This window comes from Etheostoma cragini, chromosome 9, assembly GCF_013103735.1.
Source record: "Etheostoma cragini isolate CJK2018 chromosome 9, CSU_Ecrag_1.0, whole genome shotgun sequence".
In the NCBI taxonomy this organism is placed as follows: domain Eukaryota; kingdom Metazoa; phylum Chordata; class Actinopteri; order Perciformes; family Percidae; genus Etheostoma; species Etheostoma cragini.
Genome location: NC_048415.1, coordinates 21,243,872 through 21,268,620, shown reverse-complemented (window position 1 = coordinate 21,268,620; position 24,749 = coordinate 21,243,872). Strand labels below are relative to the sequence as shown.

Below are 24,749 nucleotides of genomic sequence, written 5' to 3'. Positions count from 1 at the left end.
TGTTTATTATAAAGGAGAAAATATTAATTCCCCCTCGCCGTGGGCCGTGACGTCAGTATAGGAAGTCATTGCAGAGCAACACTGGAGCGATTAGCAGCAAAAAGGGGGAGCCTGATGTCGAGGAGTCAGCCCTATGTATATCTCTCTTTACGCCTCAACTTTTAACACAAAGTTCAATATCCAAACCCAAAAAGCAACGCGGAGGACGCAGACCCACACTTTGCTTCTTTGGCATTTTCACCACTGAATGTAGCATCTTGGAGACGCTTGTAAACGTGGATTTTGTTTCTCTCTTGGGTTTATTTGCCAACTGTTTTCATTTTTTTCATGTTTTTGCTGTAACTCAGAGTACATTTTGTTGACTTTCTTCTGGTTTGCATCGGAGGAGAAGCCTCTCAATGTTGTTATGAAGACTTCATCACTCCTTTGTTAATATGGAAGGATCCAGCGGGTCGAGTTTTGGGATAGACACTATTTTATCCAGCGCTTCTAATTCCGGTAACCCCGTGCTAATGAACGGAGACTTTCGGCTCGGCGACAGCAGGACAGCGGATTTCAGGAGCCAGGCAACCCCGTCACCATGCTCGGAGATAGACACTGTGGGAACAGCCCCCTCATCCCCCATCTCGGTCACCATGGAGCACGCCGCCGATCCGCATCTGGTCCAGGACAGCCTTCAGCATCACCACCACCATCACCACAACCAGCCGCAGAGCTTGCCGCTGTCGCCGCAGCAGCAGCCGCTCGCCGGGGCCGGTTGCGCCCCGAGGACTGCCACCTCCTCCTTTTTAATCAAAGACATTTTAGGCGACAGTAAACCGCTGGCAGCCTGCGCACCTTACAGCACCAGTGTATCCTCACCACATCACACGCCAAAACCAGAAAGTGCCACGGCTCCGGACGGCTTCAGGCCCAAGTTGGAACAAGACGAAAACAGAGGCAAGTTGGACAGAAGAGACGACATTCAAAGTGAAATGAAATGCAATGGTAAGATAGTTTATCTCAGAAATACGCCATTTAGCCGAGTTGTTGTCGTTTCGTTTATTGCAATGGCAGTCTGTTAAATCGAGTTGCATCTTTATGGGCTACAACAAACATTGTAGCCAACAAAAATATACAGACCAGGGATTGACCAAAAATAGTGTTTGACTTATTAAAAATGATGATAATATTTATAACGATTAAACATAAAAAAAATCTGTTTTACTGTGGGATTCTTTGTCTGGGTTTCAGCTTCCTTTATTAGTCTAATAGATGTGGAAACAGATGTAAGCCTGGTGATTCTCCCCGTGCGCGGGCCCTCCCTAGTGGGTCAATTAGAGAGATTATTGTTCTTCCTAGAGGGGGGATCATGGTGCACTGCAAACCAGCTACAAATAGAGATGGATTGACGTATTGATTTCTCGTTTTCTAAAGAGAAAATACCCACAAAAAAAAACTCCAGGTGACAAATACGCACACTTTATAGTATTGCTTTTGCCTATTGTGGGACACGTGTGTGAGTGCAACGCTTGGAGCAAGTATTAAGTAGTAAGTTGGGGAAAGTTTGGACTGGAGGCGTAGAAGCTTAGCACACACCTGCGTGTGGTTATTTTCGGTTGTTTTAATGGGCACAATGTCGAAAGGAAGAATAACCGCAGTTTTTGGACAGGAGACATTTCCAGTTATAGGCCCTGATTGGTTTTATTTTTAGCACTAGTCTAATTCCTCTGCCTTGCTCTGTGTTTAGGGACTAAAGAAGAAGGCGACCGGGAAATCTCCAGTAGCAGAGACAGTCCACCGATGCGAACGAAAAAGCCTCGCAAAGCACGCACAGCCTTTACCGACCACCAGCTCAACCAGCTGGAGAGGAGCTTTGAGCGACAGAAATACCTCAGCGTGCAGGACCGCATGGACCTGGCCGCGGCTCTCAACCTGACAGACACACAAGTCAAGACCTGGTACCAAAACAGACGGTAGGTAACCCCAGACACAACAGACCCAGACCCTGCTCCAACAGCCTCATTTAGCTCCCCTCAAAACCCTTCTTTATTAGAGGATTGATCGAAGTCAGCAGTGGACTTTTTAAACCAACCAGAGCAACACAGACATAGGCTGTTTTATCATTACAAATAACCAAATGGTAACATATTATAACACGTTGTTAAAGAATCACTAACAAAAATGTAACTTTGAGGGCCCATAGCTTTTCTCTCTACCGATCACATGAGGATACATCTTATTAAGTTTGAGTTGCTGAATATTTGTTTCTTCATATATTCACATTCCACATCCTTGATTATGACAACACTTTTACTTGGCCTTTCTGGTCCATGTGAACTCCGTGTAGAACTACGCTGTGGCAGCACAGGCAGGCAAAACTCCGCGGGCACGGAAGGCCCGACCCTTTTTCAGCATTAGTATTTTAAAATAACAAGATTTATCTTATTGAATATATGTTGACACATTTGATGATGCCATCATGAAAAGATGTCAGAATATATTTTAGAACTTATCTGAAAAATGAAATGTCTACTTGTTTTCACGTGTACCTGTTTGGTTAACAACGTCACTGGGCCAAGTGTTTATAATAATACTTTTAAACGTTTCATGTATAGGCCTATACTTTAATTTAATTCGGAAGTGTCATTATATTTCTTGCATGATATTTAGTGAATGCTCATTTTTCCTCATTGGTGTAACTCTTGAGTTAAAAATCTCTTTTTTTTTTTACCTGCATAGCTTCTTTTAAAATATATTACTTTAAAATTAGTTTTACAAATACAAGGCGGATTTGAATAGTTTATTGCAGAGCCTGTATGTATCACCCTTGTGAAGGTGTGAGAGAAGTAGGCTGTGATAAATTTAGACCAAAGCCTATCAGAGTGTATTTTCTAGTGATATTTCTTTCTTTTTTTGCCTAATTAAACCCTAACCATAATTTGGTGCGTGCCATAATTAGGCCTCTGCATTCCAATTAAGGGGGCGTTGTGGGAATTAGCAAGAGAGCTGGCTGATTAAATAATTCATCTGTTGTATTTTGATCTGGTTTCCAGGACGAAGTGGAAGAGGCAAACCGCGGTCGGATTAGAGCTCCTGGCTGAAGCAGGAAACTACTCGGCCTTACAGAGAATGTTCCCGTCGCCCTATTTCTACCACCCGAGCCTGCTGGGCACCGTGGACAGCACGACGGCGGCCGCGGCGGCCGCAGCCATGTACAGCAGTATGTACCGGACTCCTACCGCGTCGCATCCCAGCCTCCAGAGACCTCTGGTCCCGAGGGTGCTCATTCATGGCCTTGGGCCGGGGGGGCAACCGGCACTAAACCCCCTGTCTAACCCCATGTCCGGCACACCGCACCCGCGATAGAACTCGAAATAAGTCGAGCAAAGACGATGACCAGAAACCTGGTTGAACTGGAGATAGTGAGTAACTGCATCGGAACCACTTTGCAGGACTTGTTCTCTCCCCCCTGCCCCCCAACCCCCAGAAAGACACATTTAAAGACATTTTACAGAAATAAAGGAGGTATTTAATAAAGCCCAGTCATAAAGACTTTCTGTCCGGCCGAGACAGACACATGAACTGCTCATGTCTGATTGTTTGTTTGTCTTTTGTACAAATACACTTACATTAGCAAATAAACTTATAAAGTTTATTAGATGGAGAAGAACGGAATGAATAAAGAAGTAATGATACTAATTGAATTTGCAGACGCTTCAATTCAAACTTGAGTTCAGATTTCATTTATGTGTTTTAACGCAAACCTTATTCCTTGTTCCAAGAAGGAGATGATGCGGAAAAAAAAGCTAGAAGCTATCCATTTATCAATTATCAATTTATCATACATTATTGACTATAAACTTGGTTTTGGATATATTTAATATCTTATCACTTACATTTCCATTTGTATATTATAAAATAATTGTTTTTTTAATGTATAATTCACATCTTCATTTATTAAGATAGGCCTAAAAGTGATAGGCTACAATAATTCAGTGTATACATATGGCAATAGTGATTTTAATAATCATATTGGTGTCTAACCCGTATAATCTCAGCTCTTTTTGAGGTTGACATGATTTTTATGACATAAATGGATCAACGTAAATAATTTGTAGGAGCATATGGTCTTCAAATTGGAAGACATTTCATTTAGTATCAAACTAGTGATCGCGGACTGAAAGGTCAGTTTCCACGCCTCTATGTTTCTGTTCACATATACATATGGATGCGCAGCAGCTGATTGGTGGTGGGATGAATGGTTTGGATGAGACGGGTATATACTGGGAATGTGGCCTTAGCTTAGCAGCTGTTAGCTGAGAGCACAGCAGACAATAAGCCTGAATTTCTCAGCGTGAGCGATCAGGCGCATGGATGAGGAAAAAGAAGCCTGCAAGAAAGAAAGAAAAAAAACCTGCTGATAATCTACGCGATCTCAATAACCAATAGCCGTTAGTGAACTTGTTCCAGGAAGTTTGAGGGAAAATAATCTCCAGTCACCTCAACGCACATTAAGCTGTTTTTGAGCGTCAAAATCATTTTTGCATTACTCTACGTCATTTGCAATGTTGCATCATCCTGTTTTGGCATATTTTTAAAATTCTATTTTGTTGTTGTTATGTTATGTTTTAATAGTGCTCATATGTGATATAACAACCATCTTTTTCCTGTGATCCGGAATGTGTCTGTAGCCTAGCCTACTGTAGTTCAGGAACACAACTGAAAAAATACAGTGCAGGTCTGAAATGAAACGTTATCAAAATACTTTGGGTTTTATTGAGCCTCCGATAACGTCGCGCGCCCGGAGAAGATGGCGGGAGGCGCGGGGTGTGAATTAGCGCCTCGGGGCCCGTTTGTTTGGTTTTATTTTCTCTGAAAACATCACTTATAACAGTGAGCCAAGCTGACCTTTGCTGGTCTAAAAACAACCTGCAGTTTATTTTACATTTCCTTTTTTTTTTTTTTTTGAAGAGTTTATAAGCGATTATTTTTGTTGCTGTTGCCAATATTTTTTTTATTTATTTTGGCCATATTAGAGAAAACGCATATTGTGGAATTAAAAAAGCAAAAGCAGTCAGCTTCCAATGCACGAGACCAAATACATAACGACAGCAGTCAACACAGGCTTACGTTTCGCTGTTTCTTAATACTTTGAACACATGTAAATTAGCCTGTTTAAGCCGTCTGCTTGTCATTCACTGCATGGACACCTCTCTCAGTCATTTAGTAGAAAACAGTCCCGCTGCTTGCACTTTCTGCAGCTTGCATTTTGCTGTGTGATGCGCGGACAGCGCCCTTTTAAGGACACACCACACCAATTACATGCGTTATCTCCGTTTAACCAAATTGCCAGGGCCAGGCTTATTATTATTGCCACAATTACGGCGCGCTCCTCATACAGAATGGTTCAGAGTAACTACCCAAAATACAATTTCTGACTTATTTAATCTCAGTGTTTGTGGATAATAGAGCGGAGCCGCATCTGCGTGTATTTAGATGGAGGATCCATCGCTCTCTTCTTAGCCTTGGAAGCAATGATTGCTCTGACCTATATTGCCAATGTGGAGAAATATTAGCCTACCATATTGAACCTACAGCTTCTGCCTATTACTGCAGTATAGTGCCGACGCATGTTGTTCATATGCATGACTTCTGCAGCATTATTTATTTATTGCACTCTGCGGGTGGGAGGGGTGGGGGGTGTCGGTGGTTGTGCGGGCTGTTCCAATTCATTAATAATAGCCTAAGCCGTACAGCAGCAATGAATTAATGGGCTACACATACTACCTGGTAATTCAGGGCCTTGCTATAATTTTCTATATATACAGTATTATATACAGTATATTTTGTATAATTGTTAAAAAAGCAGCTTTCAGTCTGTTTAAACTGAAGGTCTGAGTTAAACTGGCAGCACGAGGCTTACTGGCATGTTCTGCATTTGTAATTGACTCGGTCAATGGCAGTATGAATGCGAATTCATTTTCTTATGAATTATTATTATTATTATTATTATTATTATTATTATTATTATTATTATTATTATTATTATACATGCTCGATGAGGTTTAAACACAAAAGCCAAAACATTTGACCGATTAAATCTAATTGGTTGTTGTTGTGAAATGTGATGATATTATTTGGATTAACGCCCTGTGAATTCGCTGCAGAAGCCAAACGGAGTTTTTGGGGGACGATGAGCAATACTTGAGAAAACACAATCACTGGTGGAGAAAAGGGCAGCAGACTTGAATAAAGAGGATTAGGCCTTTTCTTTTACATGGCACATATTATCCAGAACAGATGGGCTTTAGAGAGACATTCTCTTCTCCTTCTTGCCTCAAGGAACCTTGTTGGGTACTTTAATTGCCACTTTTTCCCAACTGATGTAATGGTGGGATATCTTTTTCATTACAATAATGAGGTAACACTTACTCTCCTTGGCCTCTCGTTATCACATCTCCTACATCACTCACTAAACACAAAATTTAACCCAACCCCCTTCTCCCAAAAAAAACCTTTGTGCTAACTTCTCCTATACATCTTGTACACTATTATCAGCAGCTGCTGTCTACCGTCCCCCTGCCTGACTGTATGTTGATGAGACCGTTTCATTAGGAGTCTGCAGAAGAACTTAATGCTCTGCAGAATAAAAGTTTGACCAGCAACGTTTACAGGGCAGATCACATTTTAGGTGATAGCTCCTATTGGAAAATAAAATGAACAAGATGGACACATTCTGTTAAAAGTTAGGTAGCTACTGTGCATGTGTGTTTGGTGGCAAACACAAAACACACATGCATCACGTTAGTGTTTAAGACTGATCACAGTCCATAACACATGAATCTCTATGGGCATTGCATTGATTATGTTGCCAATCATCAACACTCACACTGTGAAATAAAAAAAATCCGAGGTTGTTTCTTCAATTTCCCAAATTTCAAACCTATAACACACTGTTTACCTTGGGCTGCAAGGGATGCTATAGGTGCAGTCTGCGTAACATATTTGAAATGATGCTTGAAAATAAACACATACCGTGTTCTTATGCAAATCCAAATAGCAGGGACAACTTTGTGTGTAAAATCTTGAATTAACCTATTTTAATAGAAGATGCAACAAAAATTAAAGGAAGGAAAAATGAAGAATACAATTTACCATTAAAGCTAAAACAGCTACAGATATGATGCAATATTACACTTGCACATGGAGACATTATGGGTCCCAAAAGCAGATTTTTTAAACCTACCAGAGCATTATACATGTTAAACAATGTGATGAAATAGGCCAAAAAATGAATTTGACATCAAGATCTCTTGTTTTATTAGTCCACAATACATAAATAATTAATTGGAGATTCATTTTCAATTGACTAACATAATGAGTTTGTACTGTAACTGTGGGATGTCAGGAAACTCGTGACAGTGGTCTTATTCACAAGCTATTTTGGTGTCGAAGATACCGTAAGTGCACGAAGCTTAAGACTCTGCAACTGAAAGACATAAATATGATTATCAAAGACAGACAATGGCAGTTTCCCTTTATGTGAACAGAGTTGCTTTTCTGCCTGACCTGGCAACTTGTTTCCTCTAGTCCCTCTGTGTTGATATAACAAATTAGTGACAGGGAGTGTTTGTGATAAAAAGAGCTTTCCATAACCAAAAATGCTCCTTGAGTTTGGCTGTTATAAGCAGCAAGTAACCAGTGAGAAGACTTGTTGACACAGAGGCTGTAAGCCATCTACTCGTCATCTCATAAACACCCACCTCACGCCTGAGCCTAGCACGGACATCTGCAACAGTCCCGCAGAATGATGCCATGTAGCTGCGACATATCATAGTTTAAATGGCCTCATCATTTCAGCAAATCCAGCCAGTTTCCCTCTCTCTTTTGTCAAGTGACAGGACAGCTGATGGCAGAGAAGCTCCGCTACCTTTCAAGTTTCAACCAGGCGCCGTCACATGCGACCGCACAACCAAGAAGAAAAAAGTCTGTCAGCAGTGATGTCAAAAGCTTCAATTTTTACAGAGCAATTAGGGGTTTCATCACAGCGGAGTGATGTCAGGATTCATTACAGCTCAGCAACAGCTAATTGCTTCAAGGTTAAAGTAACAGATCTGACGGCATTATATTTTAAGTGACAGACTCAAATTCTGGTGGTGTTTCACAGAGCACAGAGCTGACATTAAGGGAGTGTGCTCGGGAGGATGGGGGCTGAGAGGCAATTGAAATTACTGAACATTAGGATTGTGATTGGTTAGAGTATCATTAACTCTCTCAGGAACATGCATGGGGACTGGTGTTTGGTTCTACCTCTTTAAGGGTAAACAAAGGACAATGGAACATGCACTTCGCAAGCATCCTTTTAAGTACTCTATTCTTGAATGGTCTATTGGCCCTAATGAGTATAAAGTGACCAAATATTTGAAACTAATCCAAACTAAATCAAATTTCTGTTAGAACGTCATTTTTGTCCAAACTGCTCATCACTTTTACGTTTTTGTCACATCACTGAGAAACCCTGTTTCGTAATTAATTCCCTTATTGCCTACCTGTACCAGCATAAGGTTCACATTTTAAAACGGTCGCAGTTTTAAACTGGTGGTTAATGTTGAGAATTAAAACAAAACTACCTGGTCAGGTTTAGTAAACAAAATGATTTGGTTAGGTTTAGGAAACTAAACTATTTGGTAAGATGTAGGCAAGAAAACTTGGTAAGGTTTTAAAAAATGACTTGGCTAGGTTAAAGCAACACAACTACTTGATTAGGAAAAGATCATGGTTTGGTTTACGTTGCGTTAATTCTACACAAATGTCAGGATTAGGTTTGGGTTAAAACTGCTGCAAATTTTTTTTACCAGTGTTTTAAGTGGCTAACCACATCAGTCTAATGGGCTTAAACGTAGCGCCCATCCCAGACACCACGTTTTAGCCCATTAGACTGATGTGGTCAGCCACTTAAAACACTGCTTAAAAAATCTGTTTTGGTTATCTAAAAGCAATTTTAAAGCAAAACAGGTGGTTAAATTCAAGGCAAGGTTAGGCAAAGCAGCTTTATTTATGTTGCACATTTCAGCAACAGGGGAATTCAAATTGCTTTACAAAAAAACATTAAAGAGCAGTTAAAAAAGATAAAAACTTTTAAAAACAGACAAAATACAAGAATAAAATTTACAGTGCAGTATAAGAAATTAACAATTATTTCAAGAAAGGCAACATAAAAAATAAAGGTCTTCAGCCTTGATGTAAAAGAACTGAGGTGGACCTGCAGTTTTTTCGGAGTTTGATCGAGATATCTGGAGCATAATAACTGAACACTGCTTCTCCCGTTTAGTTCTGACTCTGGGGACAGAAAGCAGACCTGTCCCAGACGACTTGAGAGGTCTGGGTGGTTTATAGTGTAGCAGCAGATCCAAAATGTATTTTGGCCATAAAACACTTAGTGATTTATAAATCAACAAAAGTATATCATATCAATTCTTGGAGGCAGAGGAAGCCAGTGTAAGGACTTCAGAACTAAAGTGATGTGATCCACTCTCTTGGTCTTAGTGAGCACTCATAGCAGCGTTATGAATCAGCTGCAGCTGTCTGATTGTTTTTTTTAGTGAGACCTGTAAAGACACCATTACAGTAGTCAAGTCTGCTGAAGATGAAAGCATGGACAAGTTTTTCCAAATCCTACTAAGACAAAAGTCCTTTAACCCTTGATACATTCTTAAGGTCATAATAGGCTGATTTGTAATTGTCTTAATATGGCTGTTAAAATCCAGGTCAGAGTCCATCACTACACCAAGATTTCTGTTTTTTAACATTGTCGTTTGAAGCTGAGTGCTGACTTTTAATTCTTCCTCTTTTGCTCCAAAGTCAACCACGTCAATCTTTTTTTCATTTATTTTAAGCAAGTTCTCGCATATCCAGTTGTTAATTTGTTCAATGCACTTACTTGGTTTTTGTATTTGAGTATAGTCCCCTCGCAATAAAGTTATGCAGTATGTTATGTTAAAGTATGCAAGTAACTATGGTAACTTATTTAGCTGTTTTCCATAATCCGAGCCAATGGAAGCATATAGATGTTTAACAGAAGAGGCCCCAGAATGGAGCCTTGGGGAATTCCGCATGTCATATTTGTATGCTCAGCTGGATAATTACTTATTGACACAAAGCAGTCCTTATTCTTTAAGTAGGATTCAAACCAGTTTAATACTGAGCCAGAAAGTCCAACCCAGTTATCCAATCTGTCTTTTAATATCACGTGATGTCAGTAATGAATGAACAAATGAAACGTAAACACCTGAAAATAAATTTAACATTTAAATAATGGTAGGGTTAGGTTTAGGGTTAGGGTTAGGGTTAGCCATTTTTAAACAATTAATAAAGTCAATGTTGAATTCTGATTTCACATGGGACCCGAAGTATGTAAGTCTAGTGTTTTGAATGACGCACCCACCCAAACCTTCTCCCTACATGGACTTTAAACAGACTTTGAGTAGAAAAGTATTTGTAATATGTAAAAATACAAAACATGATCTGGAATGGAAAATGTTATCCTCATAACATAATTGACAATGCAGTTTAGTTGTTTTGAAGATAACTTTTAGGAGACAGGGCCGCACTGAGACCTTTGCTTGTGGCCCCTTACAATGGAGTAATATTTCCTTGGGACCAAGGTTGTGTGGGCATAACTTGTGAGCAGTTCAATCAAGGAGTGATTTTTGTCCCCCAGATTTATTCACTTGAGTGATAAATGTCTGAAAATACGGAATCAGTTCTGTTTTGGTCTCCACCAACTTTTAAGAATGATGTATGCCTCTTTAGGTGCTAAAGGTGCCACCATGTTCACCAGCTAGCTAATACTCTGGTCATTTGGCATTTGGTGCTGGGCAGCTACTGTAGAATCCAGTGTTTTTTTTTTAAGCTTTCTTAATGAAACATCTGGTCAAAAACAATGCCATAAGAGAGGTGAGTTGGAATCAAATCAGTAGAGGTGTGGGCCTGACAATCAAAACAATGACCAGGAAGTTCCTGTCCCTGTAAAATTGATCATAAGTATGGCTATTTTCTATGGCTTCATCACTACAAGCAACTTCATTCACATGCAAGTAGTCACATGTGATCCATTGTTGGTATAAACTATAGACTATACTGTAGCTGTGAGCTTAAGCAATAGAGAGCTCTGGCTTTAGTCTGGGCAAAGATAGCACCATTGCATTTAGACCTTTTCATAACTTAATGACCAATTTAAGAGAAAAATTGAATGTATTTGAGCAAAATAAATTATAGATTTGTGCATCCATGCCAGAGAGCCGCTGGAGTCATTTCCTTCAAATTCGCAGTTGTTTACCCTTGGCTTCTTCTCATCATGTAGTAGAATACCTGATCCTTTGAACTGATTGTTTGTTTAACTGCTGCTGGGAATCAAGACTCCCTGAGGTTGGAGTAAGTGTTGATCTAAGGCTGGATTCAAAATAGCCTAATGAGGAACTCTTTGGATAATTAGTGATAGCTCGAATGCTTGTGGATAATTTGAGTTCTTTGCAACCCTATATGAGCAAGAAGACAGGGAGGATGGGTGGACTATGAAAGAACAGAAAGATCAGGGTTAATGAAAATTAGCATGTCAAGTTAGTCCTTTAAAAAAAAATCTCTTGCTCCTTTTAAAGATGCATTATTGTTGATGTAATGGAACAATTAGCAGTGTGGTTCATTGTAAGAATATGGTTCTGCTGCTTGCGAGGACTGCAGCTAACACTGTGGGAATTAAAGTCAGGGAGGTGTCTGGTGGTGAGGTCTAGCAGGAAATGAAGAGGTGGCAGTGGGCCTATGGGGATAACAAGGCGGTCCCCCTTCTGTGCCCACTCGGCGTCAGTGAGAGACCACAAACAAGAGCTATGCCCAGTACAGACAATCATACAAGTTTGGACTGGTCTGGACTAAACCACCAGTAATTTGGCTTTTGATAGTTTTCACGGTTGATCTGTCATGTATGTGTGTGATTGTGTGTGACATAATCACAGACATATACACAGCCGTGACCGGTGTTAGTCAAGATTTTTGATTTTTTTGTACGGCATTTGTTATTGTATAAACACAATACACTTGCCCGAAAGTGTTTATAAATGCCAAAATTAAAGAGTGGTGAAATATCTCCACAAACAATCTGCTCTGATTGTTAAAGAGAGCTGTGCAAATAACAATCAACTTCATGTTGTAATGATAAATAATATGTACAGAAGCAACGCAAGGAATCTTGTCCAAACAGGATCTGATTTTACAATATGGCAAAGCGACGGGAGACGTTGTCAACCTCATTTCCATCGCATTGTTTGTTTTTGTTTTGGATCACAAGAATAAGCAGTCAGCGCTTGCTGGAGGTTGTGTTATAGCACAGTTAATTACATTTTTTTTAAAATTAAGGTTGTCTCCAGATCAACTTGGTAAAGAGTGACATTGAGAGCAACATTGGATGTGAAGAGAAGGACTGAGAGGAGGTCAATCTGCAATGTGCAAGCACAGGCCTGCCGAGTGGTGAAATGTGATTAGGAGCTTGTGCTAAGCACTGTCTGGCCGTCTCACCACTTTGGTGCCGCACGCTTCAGGCCATGCAAGTTGTTGATTGGTGCAGCGTTTCTAGATATTTCACAACCCTGATCTTCTGCGAGAATTGGAATGACTATATTTCTAACACATGCATATGCAGACATATGTCTGCCTCTCATACACATGGTGTAAGGTGGTGAGAAACGTGGACATATGCATGTGCATAAACAAATAGAATTGCTAAAAGTTGTGCTAAATGGAGAAGGGAGGATCAGATCACCAATGGAGTCAAAATGGTACATTGAAACAATAGTTCAGTTTTCTTTTTTTACTGGCAGTTGGAAATAAACAGAGCTTTTCCAGGGACAAAACTGGTCTTTCTCCGCATTAACTATAGCTATGGGCTTTTTCATAAGGTTATTTTCACCATAGCCACACAAAGCAGCTACCCCCCTGGTTGAAGCGATTTGCTGTTCACAATGCCTCAGCTTAACCAGCTAGGTCAGGTCAAGTTGACTCAGACAATAGGGACTTTAGTGTCTCACCCACAGCAAAGAGTGTCGCAGAAACAAAGCAGCTCCCTGCAAGTGGAGCAAACATTTCATAAAGTCGTGGCCTCAGTCTATAAATGTCCTGTCTAATCTGCTATTTCTCATCAAGCAGACCTTTCTTTTGTCCCAAAAACCCCCACATTTGGCAACATATTGTTACTTACTTTTACTTTTTTGCCACAATTATTTTATAATTCTGATGCACATTACTCCCCAAAGAATATTTACAAACTTGTTACTTGTGTTTTACTGCCATTTTTATATGTGTACACAGAAAAGGTCTTATCATTGTACACTTAAAATGCTTGAGTATAAGGATACAGTGAAATAGGGCTGCAGGATATTTACGTTATGGTTTATCAACTTTCTACAAAATCGTACCATGATGATATCTATACCATGTTCTTGTTTCACAACATTCTGCAAAAAAAAAAGACTTATCTAAGATTATGGATTAAAGGTGTGAAACGTTTCGAGTGCTGGCAAAGTAATTCTTATCATAATTTTTGCTACTGATTTCAACCATACTGCCCAGTCCTACAATGAATAACATGTAAAGGGAACAAGAGCAGAATGAATTAGTGAAATAAACCAATTAGAGATTAATTGGCAACAATTTAATTAATCTATTAGTTGTGACTAAGTATGTTTTTAAGCAAAAAAAGCTTAATAATCTGATGTTCAGTTTTTCTAAGTCTTATATAGCAACCAGAATTTTCTTTGGGTTTTGGAATCTTGGTTGGAGAATTTTTTTTTTTGAATACGTCAGCCTGGACTCCTGGGAAACTGTGATGGCCATTTTCCACAATATTTTTGTCATTCCAAAACTCAAAAAAATAATCAAGTAATCAAGAAAGTATTCAGATGTAACAGATGAATCACTAACAGAAATAGCAATGTAATAGGATGGATATTATCATTCAAACCTCTACAGACAGAAAAAGTGCTTTTATTGCATGACCTTTAGATTTTTCAGCATATGTAGACAATGTTATATCATTAGAGGTTGGCACTCGTTGTCACTGATATACTCCTCAGAAATGACTAGGGGAGAGGCCCAATTATAGCAGAACATATGTGCGATAATAGGGAGATAATTGCGTGATGTTCACCATACCCATTTTAAAACCCAGAAGCTAGCTCTCCACTCAGCCGCAGTATGAAAAATACATTTCAGCTTGCTCATTCTACCCACAAAAAAAAGGCAAAACCTGTTTCCAGTTATGATTACAATATATAGTAGCTATGATAACAGGTATGTATAAAATATAAACCTAAAACACAAGTATTACAACCGTGCCGGAATGCATTCAAAGTAAATTGCCTGAATATATCACATGGGCTGTATAAGTTGTCCATACTTCATGGATGTGCACATCAACACCTACGGGAATTCATATACAAAGGTCTCTCAGCAGCATACACAATGGCTGCATATAGCAGGAGATGAACATCTGATTTGTCACATTTGAAACGCTAATGTTTAAACCAAAAGGAAGAGCACACAGTAATGTGTTCATTCATCTGCATAAACACCACCTGTCCCGGCACAGACAACTCCTCAAGCAGCGAAAGTTTAGTGGCAGCCTGTGTGCAAGCCAATCAGTAGGGGCCCAGCTGTGGTTTCACGAACCCGTAGCGTTTTCAAGTGTCAGAAAGCGCTCTGAGTACTGTTGGTGGTGCTAGAGAGCGAATACTTTCATTTCATGTCATCCGCCAGCGAGACGAATAGGCGACACGATAACAAAAAGAAAACAGGGTGTGCTATCACGATTGACATCCAAAGGTAATTTATGCTGGCCCTTTATTTACTCACGCAGCCTCCATATACACACTGAGAGCTGCTCTTGAAGGCTAATTTGGAGCATATTTGGCATATTGCAGCCCCTCTCTCCTTAAGAATTTCCATCATTTGTCTCAGCCATGAGCAATGTGTTATCAAAATCCAGAACAGCATTGATCACCGCGCCTTTTTTCATTGTTATCATCCCTGGAACAGCTCCTTAGTGCCAAAGCTTTTGTTTGTTTTTTTCTGTTTTTCTTTTTTCTACACTGATACTAGAACAATACTGTCAGTTTCTGCCTCGACTTCTTTCCAAAAGTGGAATATGGCACGTTCCTCAAATTGTATCTGTAATGAAAAGGAAAGCTTGCCTCACATGACACCTCTTCAGCTGCATGGGAGGGACAAAGCTTGTAGTTTGTTTTGATGGTTAAAGAGGGGATGGCATCTGGCATCGTAATTATTTGAATAAATTACTGTGGAGCACTGATAAATGAAACCGAAGTGCTGTCAGATCTTGATCAGCTTCAGTTTTTTTTTTAAAGCAAAACCCTTTTAGAAATGCAACCTCTACCATAATTCTCACAAGCCAGTTTTTTTTTAATTATGTGTCATCTGCTCCCTTTTGAGTTCAGGATTTTTTTTTTATTTGATAAATGCAATTCAATTACCTTTTGCTTTTGATAACTGTAATTCACCAAGGGGGAAATCTTTTTTTCTTCTTTTTTGACTCAGGGTGAGGTTGTTTTTTTTGTCATTTTGCACAATTGTAGTTTAGGTAATGGTCACTTCTTTCAAGTAGCCCACTTTCAAGAGAAGCTTTTAGAGGTAGAATTGCGGGTAAGTCGACTGTCACCACCAAAATCATATGACTGATCCACAAGGAAGAAAGGGACAATTAGAGATCATTTGGCAAAGAAGCTTTCGATTGCTTTCACTCCCGTCTTATTTGGTCTTTTGTTGACCTCTACTGAGAGCAAAGGCGGATTCTCTGACAACCAGGAGAGGGGCCGCTGCCACGCTGCTCTTTCATCTAGCTTTGTGAGAGCACAAGTGCCTGTGTCCGCCAAGCACTTTAATCAACTTAATGCTACTGATACTGCCTGTTGTTATGAGCCTCTTGTCTGATTCAAAGAGGCCCACAGATGCACAATGCTGCAGAGGCTTTTCCGCACTCCTCTGTGGCCAACAAGTGCTATGTGGGTTAGAGATGGTGGCACAGGGAAGATGGGGGGTCACGGGATACGCAGACAACACTCAGGCAACCTGTCTGCAAGGGCATGCTGGTTCCTCTCTCCTTTCCTTCCATATCCACGTTTTTACGAGGGCTACACAGCACATCTGATTCGATATGTGGGTGATGGACCTTTGTTTAGTTCAAAGGTTCATACCTCTTTATTCCTAAGTCCCTTTGTGGTTCCGTGGGCCTTGAAATATGTATAACTGTCCTTTTCATTCCAGCCATCTAAAGGGGAAAATCAAAGCCAGAAGTTTCTGTGAGAATCAGTTTGAAATGGAGTGTCCAGACTGTGTCATCATGTCTTAACCTGCTACCTGGCACAGAGCCTTCATCACCTACAAAACATAGTCTATACAGTAGGCTAAGCCACAGCATCAAAACACACAACCACATATTTCAAATGGGGAGCTGTGAAAATTTGGGGTAAATTGTGGTAAATCATTGTTATTTGTCCTAACATTATAGTTTTTGCTGTTTTCACATTACGCATCTACAGTAATAATTTTTGCTGACATATAGGCCTACAAACCAATAATTTGTACTGTTTATACATGGATGTTCTTATGATTTACAGTAATATGCCTAAAAACTAATTGATACATTATAGTGATAATTTCTAATGGATGCAACATTAGTCTGTATCCACACGCTTCCACTTCAGGGATTGTTCCGTTGATGACAAAGATGTTGCCATATGTCCTTCTTCAATTTCGACCTGCGGCCCTTTGCTGAGTGTCATTTCCCCTCTCTCTCCCCGGTCATGTCTACATCTGTCCTGTCAAAAATAAAGGCCGAAAAATGCCCAAAAAATAATCTGTCATGACTCCGGCATTGTGACTTTGTGTAGCCGGTGTTTTGTTTTGCTCCAACCCGAAATCTGTTTGTCTTGAGTTTCCTGAAGGCTTCCCTGCTGATTCTCCAACTACACACAGATCATCTGCAATCTGCTCGCTCGGTCCTGATCATCACCTCTGCTCCACATAAGCCATAACCTGACATCCATTTCATGCCCGATCGTTAGCGTAACCATATCACCTGGATTAAAACTCAAACCTGCCTGGCCAACTACTTCAGCTACATTCCTGGATCTGCACAAATCCTCCATCTTCCCAATTCCACCCACTGCTTTCCATCTGGACTTACCCGTTGCTGCATTGATATTTCAAATAAATACTCAACTTCTTATTCTTACTTTCCTTGTCCAAGTCTGCTTCTGGGTTTGAGTATTAGACAAATCGTGACATAATATTTAAAAAAACAAAAAAAAATTGTTAATTTGGAAAGCTATTGCAGGAAGCAATAAAGACCCTGACGATACCTTCAGCCTGTGGGCAGTTGGTGCTGCCACCTCACTATTCCAAAATCAATACAATGGTAGAAAATGCTTGATTTTGCTACATGATCAGATTAGGGTAGGTAGCATCAACTGGTAGTGTATGGTACAGGTCGTAAGGATGGGATGTAAATCCTGCATTTAAATCAGTCATCCAGGATTCCAAATTGATACCATCCACCTGCGAAAATGCTGGTAAAATATGGCCGGTAGAAAAAAAATAGTAATCTATTGAGTGCCTGGTAAAATTTGAACATTCACTAAATACTCACAAAAACTGAATTTGAATCCTGCCGCCATCCGATAAACATTGTAACACATAAACTTTATGAATGTGTTTTATTATTCCATTCGTTAATAAATTACATAAGCAAAAAGTTTGTGTGAACGGTGCCTACCGTCACAGATTTCAGAAAATTCATTAATTTATTATAACAATTAATAACCATTTTAGGGAAAAGTATGAATCCCTGGTTCACAGTGACATGACTGGTTTGACAAAAAGTGTAGCACAGTTTAAGTCTGGAAGGATGTGTGGTACTCTACAGGCTGATAGGAATGGCAAGAAACAGAGGGGTGGGGGGATTATGCTAGAGTTTGTGTTGTCAGATTTGAACCTTAACATAATTTATAGAGCATTGGGTAACCTGAGAGAAAATTTACTTTCTCAGAACAAAACCACGTCTATGCAATTTCTTTCAAACACACTGCTTTGGCTTACTGGCTTACCTTTGTAGCTTATAATTTGTGTAAAACGCAATAGGAAATCATTGAAGGTGTATACGTGACAAGAGTAATTGACAAGAGTAATTGACAAGAGTCAAAGCGTGGCAATCCCACTTGGTTGAATGGTAAACAGAAAACTTTATGGTGTGAGGTGTGAATGGTTAACTGTGCCCCTTGATAAAATGATTAGAGTCCATGTAAAACTGTTTCACTGGGAAAAACTGACAATAGGAATTGTCTAACAAAACCTGTGTTTATTGTCTTATGTATTATGTGCAGAAGCCTTACACAAGGACAGAGAGAGACACACAGCCCTCCAAGGCATGACATTGTTTTTGACTTGGCAAAGTGCTGAGCTCAACAGCAGACCACTAACAAGGAGACAATCACCCCTAAAGGAAGGATGCATACACAGAATGGCGAGAGAACTCTTCTTGAAAGGGAAAGTGGTAAGCACACTTTCTATCCCATACTCATGTGGTTAGTTCCTCAGTCATAACAAAGGTCTGCCAGACCGGTGATTTTAATACTACATTTCTCCCATTTCATTTTATATTTCATTTTATGGTTCAACATTAAGATTTCTCTTGAATATCAATAATTTAGCTTTAGCTTGGAGTTCATTTTCAAAGCACTCAGTCAGATGAAGGAAACCGTATCAACTTGCTTTTATCTAACACTGAGAACAAACCAATTTAAGGCATTGATGTTATTTCGCTGCTTTGTTGTCTGAATTGGAGCGTTGATCCCCGAGACACAGTGGAGGTTTTGTTTTTATCTTTGGATTAAGGAAGCATAGGTCTTTTTTAGATTGGGGAGTGCTCTCGCTGGGGTCAAATAACAGATTAATAGGTCCAGTAATGAGCTCCCTGGAGTGTCCAAGTCTCTCCGACTTCCCCAACCTCCATTATGTCCTTTTTTGATGGATGGTGGCAAACATCATTCACACATCTCAAAGAAAAATGACTAGGATGCCATGTGTGTGAAGGAGAAACATCAGCTGTAATGATGTATTGTTCTGGTATGATGTTCTCTTTTGTATCTTTGTTTGTCATCCATGCTAAACTGTCACTCCTGTCTGCTTTTGTTTGGTCTCCTCACAGCAACAGGAATGTTAACACGCCACCCTGGGTTTCTTGAAGGTACTTAAAGAATCTTGGGTATTAGATCTGACGAATTCATCTGCTTTGATCCAATCATGCCCTTGATGCTCAGACCACACACTTGAAAATATGAATGACGAGACACCAATGCTGCCCATTCATTCGTCACAACAAGCCGCTTACTGCCAGTGCTACATCAGCACAAATCAGTCAGAGACGGTTTTAGGCAATCACATCAAAAAAATATAGTAACCAATTCATTTCACTCCAGTTTTCGTACTGTTAAATGTAACTCGCAGAACAGATTTTTTAACTTTGAACAAACGCACATTATGCTCAATATTTACACATTGAACTCATTGTCTTTGGTTTGAGATTCTGTTGGAATTATATTTTTATTCAACCCCATGGCTTGACAAGAATGTTGATATTGGATTGGATTCTGCAAAATAAAAAAAAAATCTTACATCCAATACCACAGTTTTCACATTTCTCTTAAAATTACATCATTTGTTAAGAGAAGGCAATACCACACAACTTGGTTTCACTCTAATACCAAATAATACCGAGGCTAGAATCACCAATTTCAATCTTGATATTGTTACTCTTAATTGTTATAAGCAGCTAATTTGCTGTCATGTTTTATGACGTGAATAAATCATAGAGAATAGTAAATGTGAATGTTCAAATCACTCAGTGGTCATAAAAATGGAACTAGAAGCCTATTCACTGTTAATTACTTCAAGTACATGCATGTTAAAACACATAATGGCAAATAACCAAAATCGTTATTAGACAGCATTAACATTAGATGGATCCTTTTTTCAATCTTGTGGCAATTTATTTATGTTGTGTTATGTTATTATGTATGGTAGTTGTTAGCCAACCAAAATACTTTAGGCTAGGGAGAAATACTGGTTACAGTCCAAAGAAAAGCAAGCGTTAATTGCAGGTCTGTGCAAGGACGCAAACTCTGAACTCAAAACCTGCATGAACGGCAGACTCGCTACGTACCAATGCAACACTGGCTGTAACTGGGAATACTAGGTTGTGTGATCACTCCAGCGCTGTGCTTTTGTTTCCCCCTTAACAAAACTGAGTCATTATATTTGGCCATTACCAGATGGATAAATTGCGGAAAACTCACAGTTCCAATTTTCCATTAAAATGAATCAGGAAATGTTATTTTTATGTTCTGGTATGCTGAGACATCGTTCATTAAGCCCTCTAGAAATGTTGCCGGAAAAATCAGAGCTTCACACCTACTAGCTAAATCCCAATTTATGGTCAGCTTTCTCTCATTGCAGTATCTTTTATGAGCAGCGGGGAATGTTAAAAATCCTTAACAGTGTCGGCCTTGTCATCCCATGGTTGGTTAAGAAGTGTCGGGAGCGGGGCGTAATCAGCTGCCAGAGCGGCTCCCCTGGTCAGATATCTCTGTCCACCATCATTAACTGACCTTACACATGTAGAGAATAACCACAGGGGGAGGACAGACAGTACAGCAGTCACAGGAGACAGATCTCAGGAGGTGATTACTTTATGCTACACCATGGAGCGATGCTAATGACCTCTGTGCTCTTGCATTAATGGCCTTTGCTGTCACATTATCATGTGGCAGAGGTGTATGAAGAGGTCCTCACCTCTCTGAGACAGTTTAATCAGAAACAGCTCTACTAATACTTGGAATGAGGTTAGATAATTAGGATGTGTAGGGATGAGCAACTTTGATGGTCTTATGGGACAAAAGTTCTAATGTCACCTACAATAGAGTCAAGGTGTTTGTGTGTTATATTCTTTGGACCACAGATTAGGCATATCACTCGTATATGTTTTGATACTGCAAACTTGTAAAAAAAAAAAGCAGAATTAGCTCTTTATACTTTTATTAAAGGGATAGTTTGGATATTTTGAAGTGGGGTTGTACTTGTCAGTGCCGTACCTACAGTAGATGGCAGTTGGCGCGCCCTCAGTTTGGACAGCAGGCCGGAGTCCCAACACGGGAGCAAAGCAACGTACTGCTGCCGATTGGGGCAGCGTCGTGTGGATGAATGAAAAGTTATATTTGAATAATTTATTATGTTCTTTTGCTAACGTTAGATATTCAAACAAGTAAAAGACATATTTAGCATCACAGAGATTGGTTTTGTAAGGGAGTTCCCTGTGTTGCCAGAGCTCGCGAGAGTTTGGTCCTTAGATGAGTTGGGAGTAAGAATAGAATTATTTTTTTTAAATATAATAGCTCTACCATGTTACATCACCCTTTAAATTCTGAATATGTTTTACATTCTTTTTCATGTAAAGCTTAAACCAAAAGCTACACAAAGTGTTAAGTGGTCTGCTTAGTGTTAGTGTATGTTTTTTTTCTTCTTCTTTGGACAGAGCTAGACTGGCTAGCTGTTTCCCGCTGCTTTGAGTGTTCATACTGAGACTAACCATGTCCCAACTCCATGAGCTTGATGTTGATTTCTTATCTCATTTTTTTACCAAAGAAACCTATTAGGCCAAACTGTTTAGCGTTAAGTATATATAAACAAACATCTCTGCTCTTATTCAGTTCATGTTACCCATTTTTTTCTCTGTTGTGGCTCACTACACTTGTGTCAAGTGGGGCCATAACTTGTGTGTTTGGGTTGCCCAACCAGTACTGATGTCAACACACTTTTGTCCCCTCTCTGCAGAACCAGCCCTAAAGGCAAATGTGCTCATTCACAAGGTCGAGTGGACAAGGCTCTTTGAGCTCATGGTTGTAATGTACAGAACATACGAAAAACTATCACATTATGTCAATGTTGGCTGCTTCTTCAACTATTTCAGCCAGCTGTTGTTGAATGTTTATATTGCAAATTTTTTCTTTAAATCCACAATTTGGAATATGTTTTGCCTTATTTTCTAGCATAATTCAAGTGCTAAAATGGGTTAAAAGCGCAATGACTCCTCCGTTTTTGCTTGAGCAGGCGAACAGAGGACGTAGCTCCTCCGTCTCTATTTCTCTATGGCAGACAGCAGCGGTTAAATGGCTGCCGTGTGATTCCTGCATCTTCAGCAGACCCAGGCCTGGAGGAAAAGTGTCGTCTTTGAATTCACTGCAGAGACACAGAGCTCTGGCCCCTTTCTCCTCTCAACTTCTCCCTTGAAGTTTTTTTCTTATAGCTGAAAAGAGAGCAGGATTGTGCTTTAAAAAAAAAAAAGACGAGGGGGTTTTTAATCTGGGGAATGAGTGCTTTGCCATGCAGCCCAGCTCTAGAGAGAGTGCCAAGCAGGGCCGGGCAGTGTATTAATATTTAAATTCCAGTCCAGATAATCAATAGAAGGGGGTACTTCTGTGGGCTGTTACCCTCAGATGGGAAACGATAATAGGGAGAAAACCTGCTGATTAGCCTCCTTAGAAGCTCTCTTCTCTGTGTAGTGCTCAATACTTTAGGAGTGATTATAACCTATTGAGGCAGAAAACCTGATCGAATATAACCTCTTTTGAATTCCTTGTTCCCTCAATAGTGTGTCAAAAAGAGCATTCAGTGCTTCGTGTTACAAAATCACCGCCTTTCTAAGTTATTCTCATTTCTTTTTTGCATATGGTGCGCACGGAAAATTTCAGGCATTCTTTATGTCGTGACATAATGCTTTAATATGGGTGCCACTGCTATAACAGGCACCAATAGAGAACTTATATTTTATTCTTCTTTTCAGTGTACATAAAAAAATCCCAGCTTAGTCCTTTTTGTCTTTTGAATGCTTTGAACTCCTTTCAGCCTTTAGGGGGACTTTTTGTGCTGTGGACTGTGGTGTGCATTCACTGTAAAGGCACTCAATACCGCAATAAGACCACAAGCAAAACTGAGTGTCTTAAGCAGGACCACACATCTAAGGCATTTGCATAATTTAAGGAGAAAAAAAAAGAAAAGGCAAAAAACCAACCCTCTTCATTTAAGATGAGAATTGAAGCAACGCATACCTCTCTCGACCTATCGGGTTACTGCATGCTTTGGTCAAAATGGCCCAACAACAACCGAAACACAAAGTCTTAGAATTTAAGCCTTTCAGGGCAAGATTCGTCTTTTTGTGGAGTTAAGGTTCTAGCCACTTTACAATCTTCTCATAACACGGTGTGTCTGAAAATCTGAATGTTTAAGAGAGGTCAGGATTTTTTTTTGCCATTGTCCTCACTTAGTTAAAACACCAGAGCTAAAGAAAAGGGTGTGTGGGGAGGGGGCGAGCCAATGCTTTTCCGGAGGATAATATCTCGTTTGAAGGGCCAACAGAAAGAAAAGCAGAAGGAGTTGAAGTAGTGGTGGTGAGTATCTTGAAAGAGAGCAAGTCCAAAGCTGAACTGCTCAGTTCATTTTCCACCTCACTGGCCGTCGTAATCCATCTTGGCCAGCTGCTAACAAGATTGAGTCTGAAGTTTACCTCCACAATGAGATAATCAGATTAAGATGCACAAAGATCAAATAATGACCCGGCTTTAGGGCAAGTTCAGCAGGCCCTTGATTGCAATGTGTGGTCCTTCAGATATATTAAAGAATATAATTGTCTAGCCATAACATGTATGAAATGATCAGAGAAATATGTCTCAATGGACCATGATGCTTATTTCATGCTTAAGTGTTTCCTTTTTGGGCAGTTGTGCAAGTGTTGTAGAAACCAACTTCTCTGTCTTTGCTGGGAAGATAAAGGTGCATTGTGAGATTAAAAAAAACACATTCAGCAGTTTAAAGATTATTTTGATTTTTTTTTTAAAGTGATATATGATTGAGAAGTGTTGTAAATTCTACCCAGACTTCTCTTACCCGGCATACTGCTTTGCTATAATAGAGTAACGGGATTATTCAGAGAGGCATACAAATGTGATTGTCTCACAGCAGATGGTGCGCACTGCTTCACCTTTGAGAGAAGTTAATTAAGCCCACCATATTGTGCCTATCCAGGAGAAAAAATTTAGATGAATATTGAGCAATCGAACCCTGTCTCTTTCTCAGCCCTCAGCGCAGGGACAGAGGAGGCCATTGAAGCAGAATTATGTACAAACTTCAATCAATTCACAGCCCTTTTTTCAGCTCTGTCTTCCCCTGTTTCCACAGACCTCCTGAAAGTTCAACCCACGCTAAACGCGCCGCACCACGGTGAATGCCACATTCTCAAACACCCTCTGTTGCGTACTATAAAATGTGTCAGTTGGAGGGAAGGTCCTCTAATTCTCCTACACTATCACCATCAACCACTGGTAAAATATCTGTTTTAACACTTAAATTCTAATTCTCTTTTAGCAATGGTTCGGATTTAATAAAAGTCAGAAAACTTAACCTCCACATATATTTTTTTCTGCTGTGAGGTTTTAATAGTTAACCCGTCGAACACCAGCCGACTTAATCGGCTACAGTGTGTATTCCACAACACATCAAAGCCATGCGAGGTCGAATTTTAGAAAAAAGACATAGAAAAAAAGAAAAAAACAAGGAACTGCAGATTATTAAACCAAGTGAAGTCAGAATAACAA

The 24,749-nt window shown here is 39.8% G+C and overlaps 1 protein-coding gene and 1 long non-coding RNA gene across 3 annotated transcripts in view; both read left to right on the top strand.

Moving 5' to 3' along the window:
- Positions 1–29: 29 nt before the first annotated feature.
- On the top strand, positions 30–3,686 carry barhl2 (BarH-like homeobox 2). 2 transcript variants are annotated; one of them, XM_034882446.1, is made up of 3 exons: positions 30–939; positions 1,730–1,955; positions 3,036–3,686. In XM_034882446.1, the coding sequence occupies exons 1-3, from the start codon at positions 435–437 to the stop codon at positions 3,346–3,348; spliced, it is 1,044 nt and encodes a 347-aa protein (XP_034738337.1). In that variant the 5' UTR covers positions 30–434; the 3' UTR covers positions 3,349–3,686. The 2 variants fall into 2 exon arrangements, with proteins under 2 accessions (XP_034738337.1, XP_034738336.1); XM_034882445.1 differs by having other exon boundaries at positions 31–987.
- Positions 3,687–9,533: 5,847 nt separating this feature from the next.
- The window catches only part of LOC117951026, a 30,965-nt gene continuing 15,749 nt past the window's right edge, over positions 9,534–24,749 (top strand). Inside the window, exons 1-2 of the long non-coding RNA XR_004658031.1 lie at positions 9,534–9,545; positions 20,189–20,193. This is a non-coding gene — a long non-coding RNA (uncharacterized LOC117951026). The remainder of the gene's footprint in view (positions 9,546–20,188; positions 20,194–24,749) is intronic.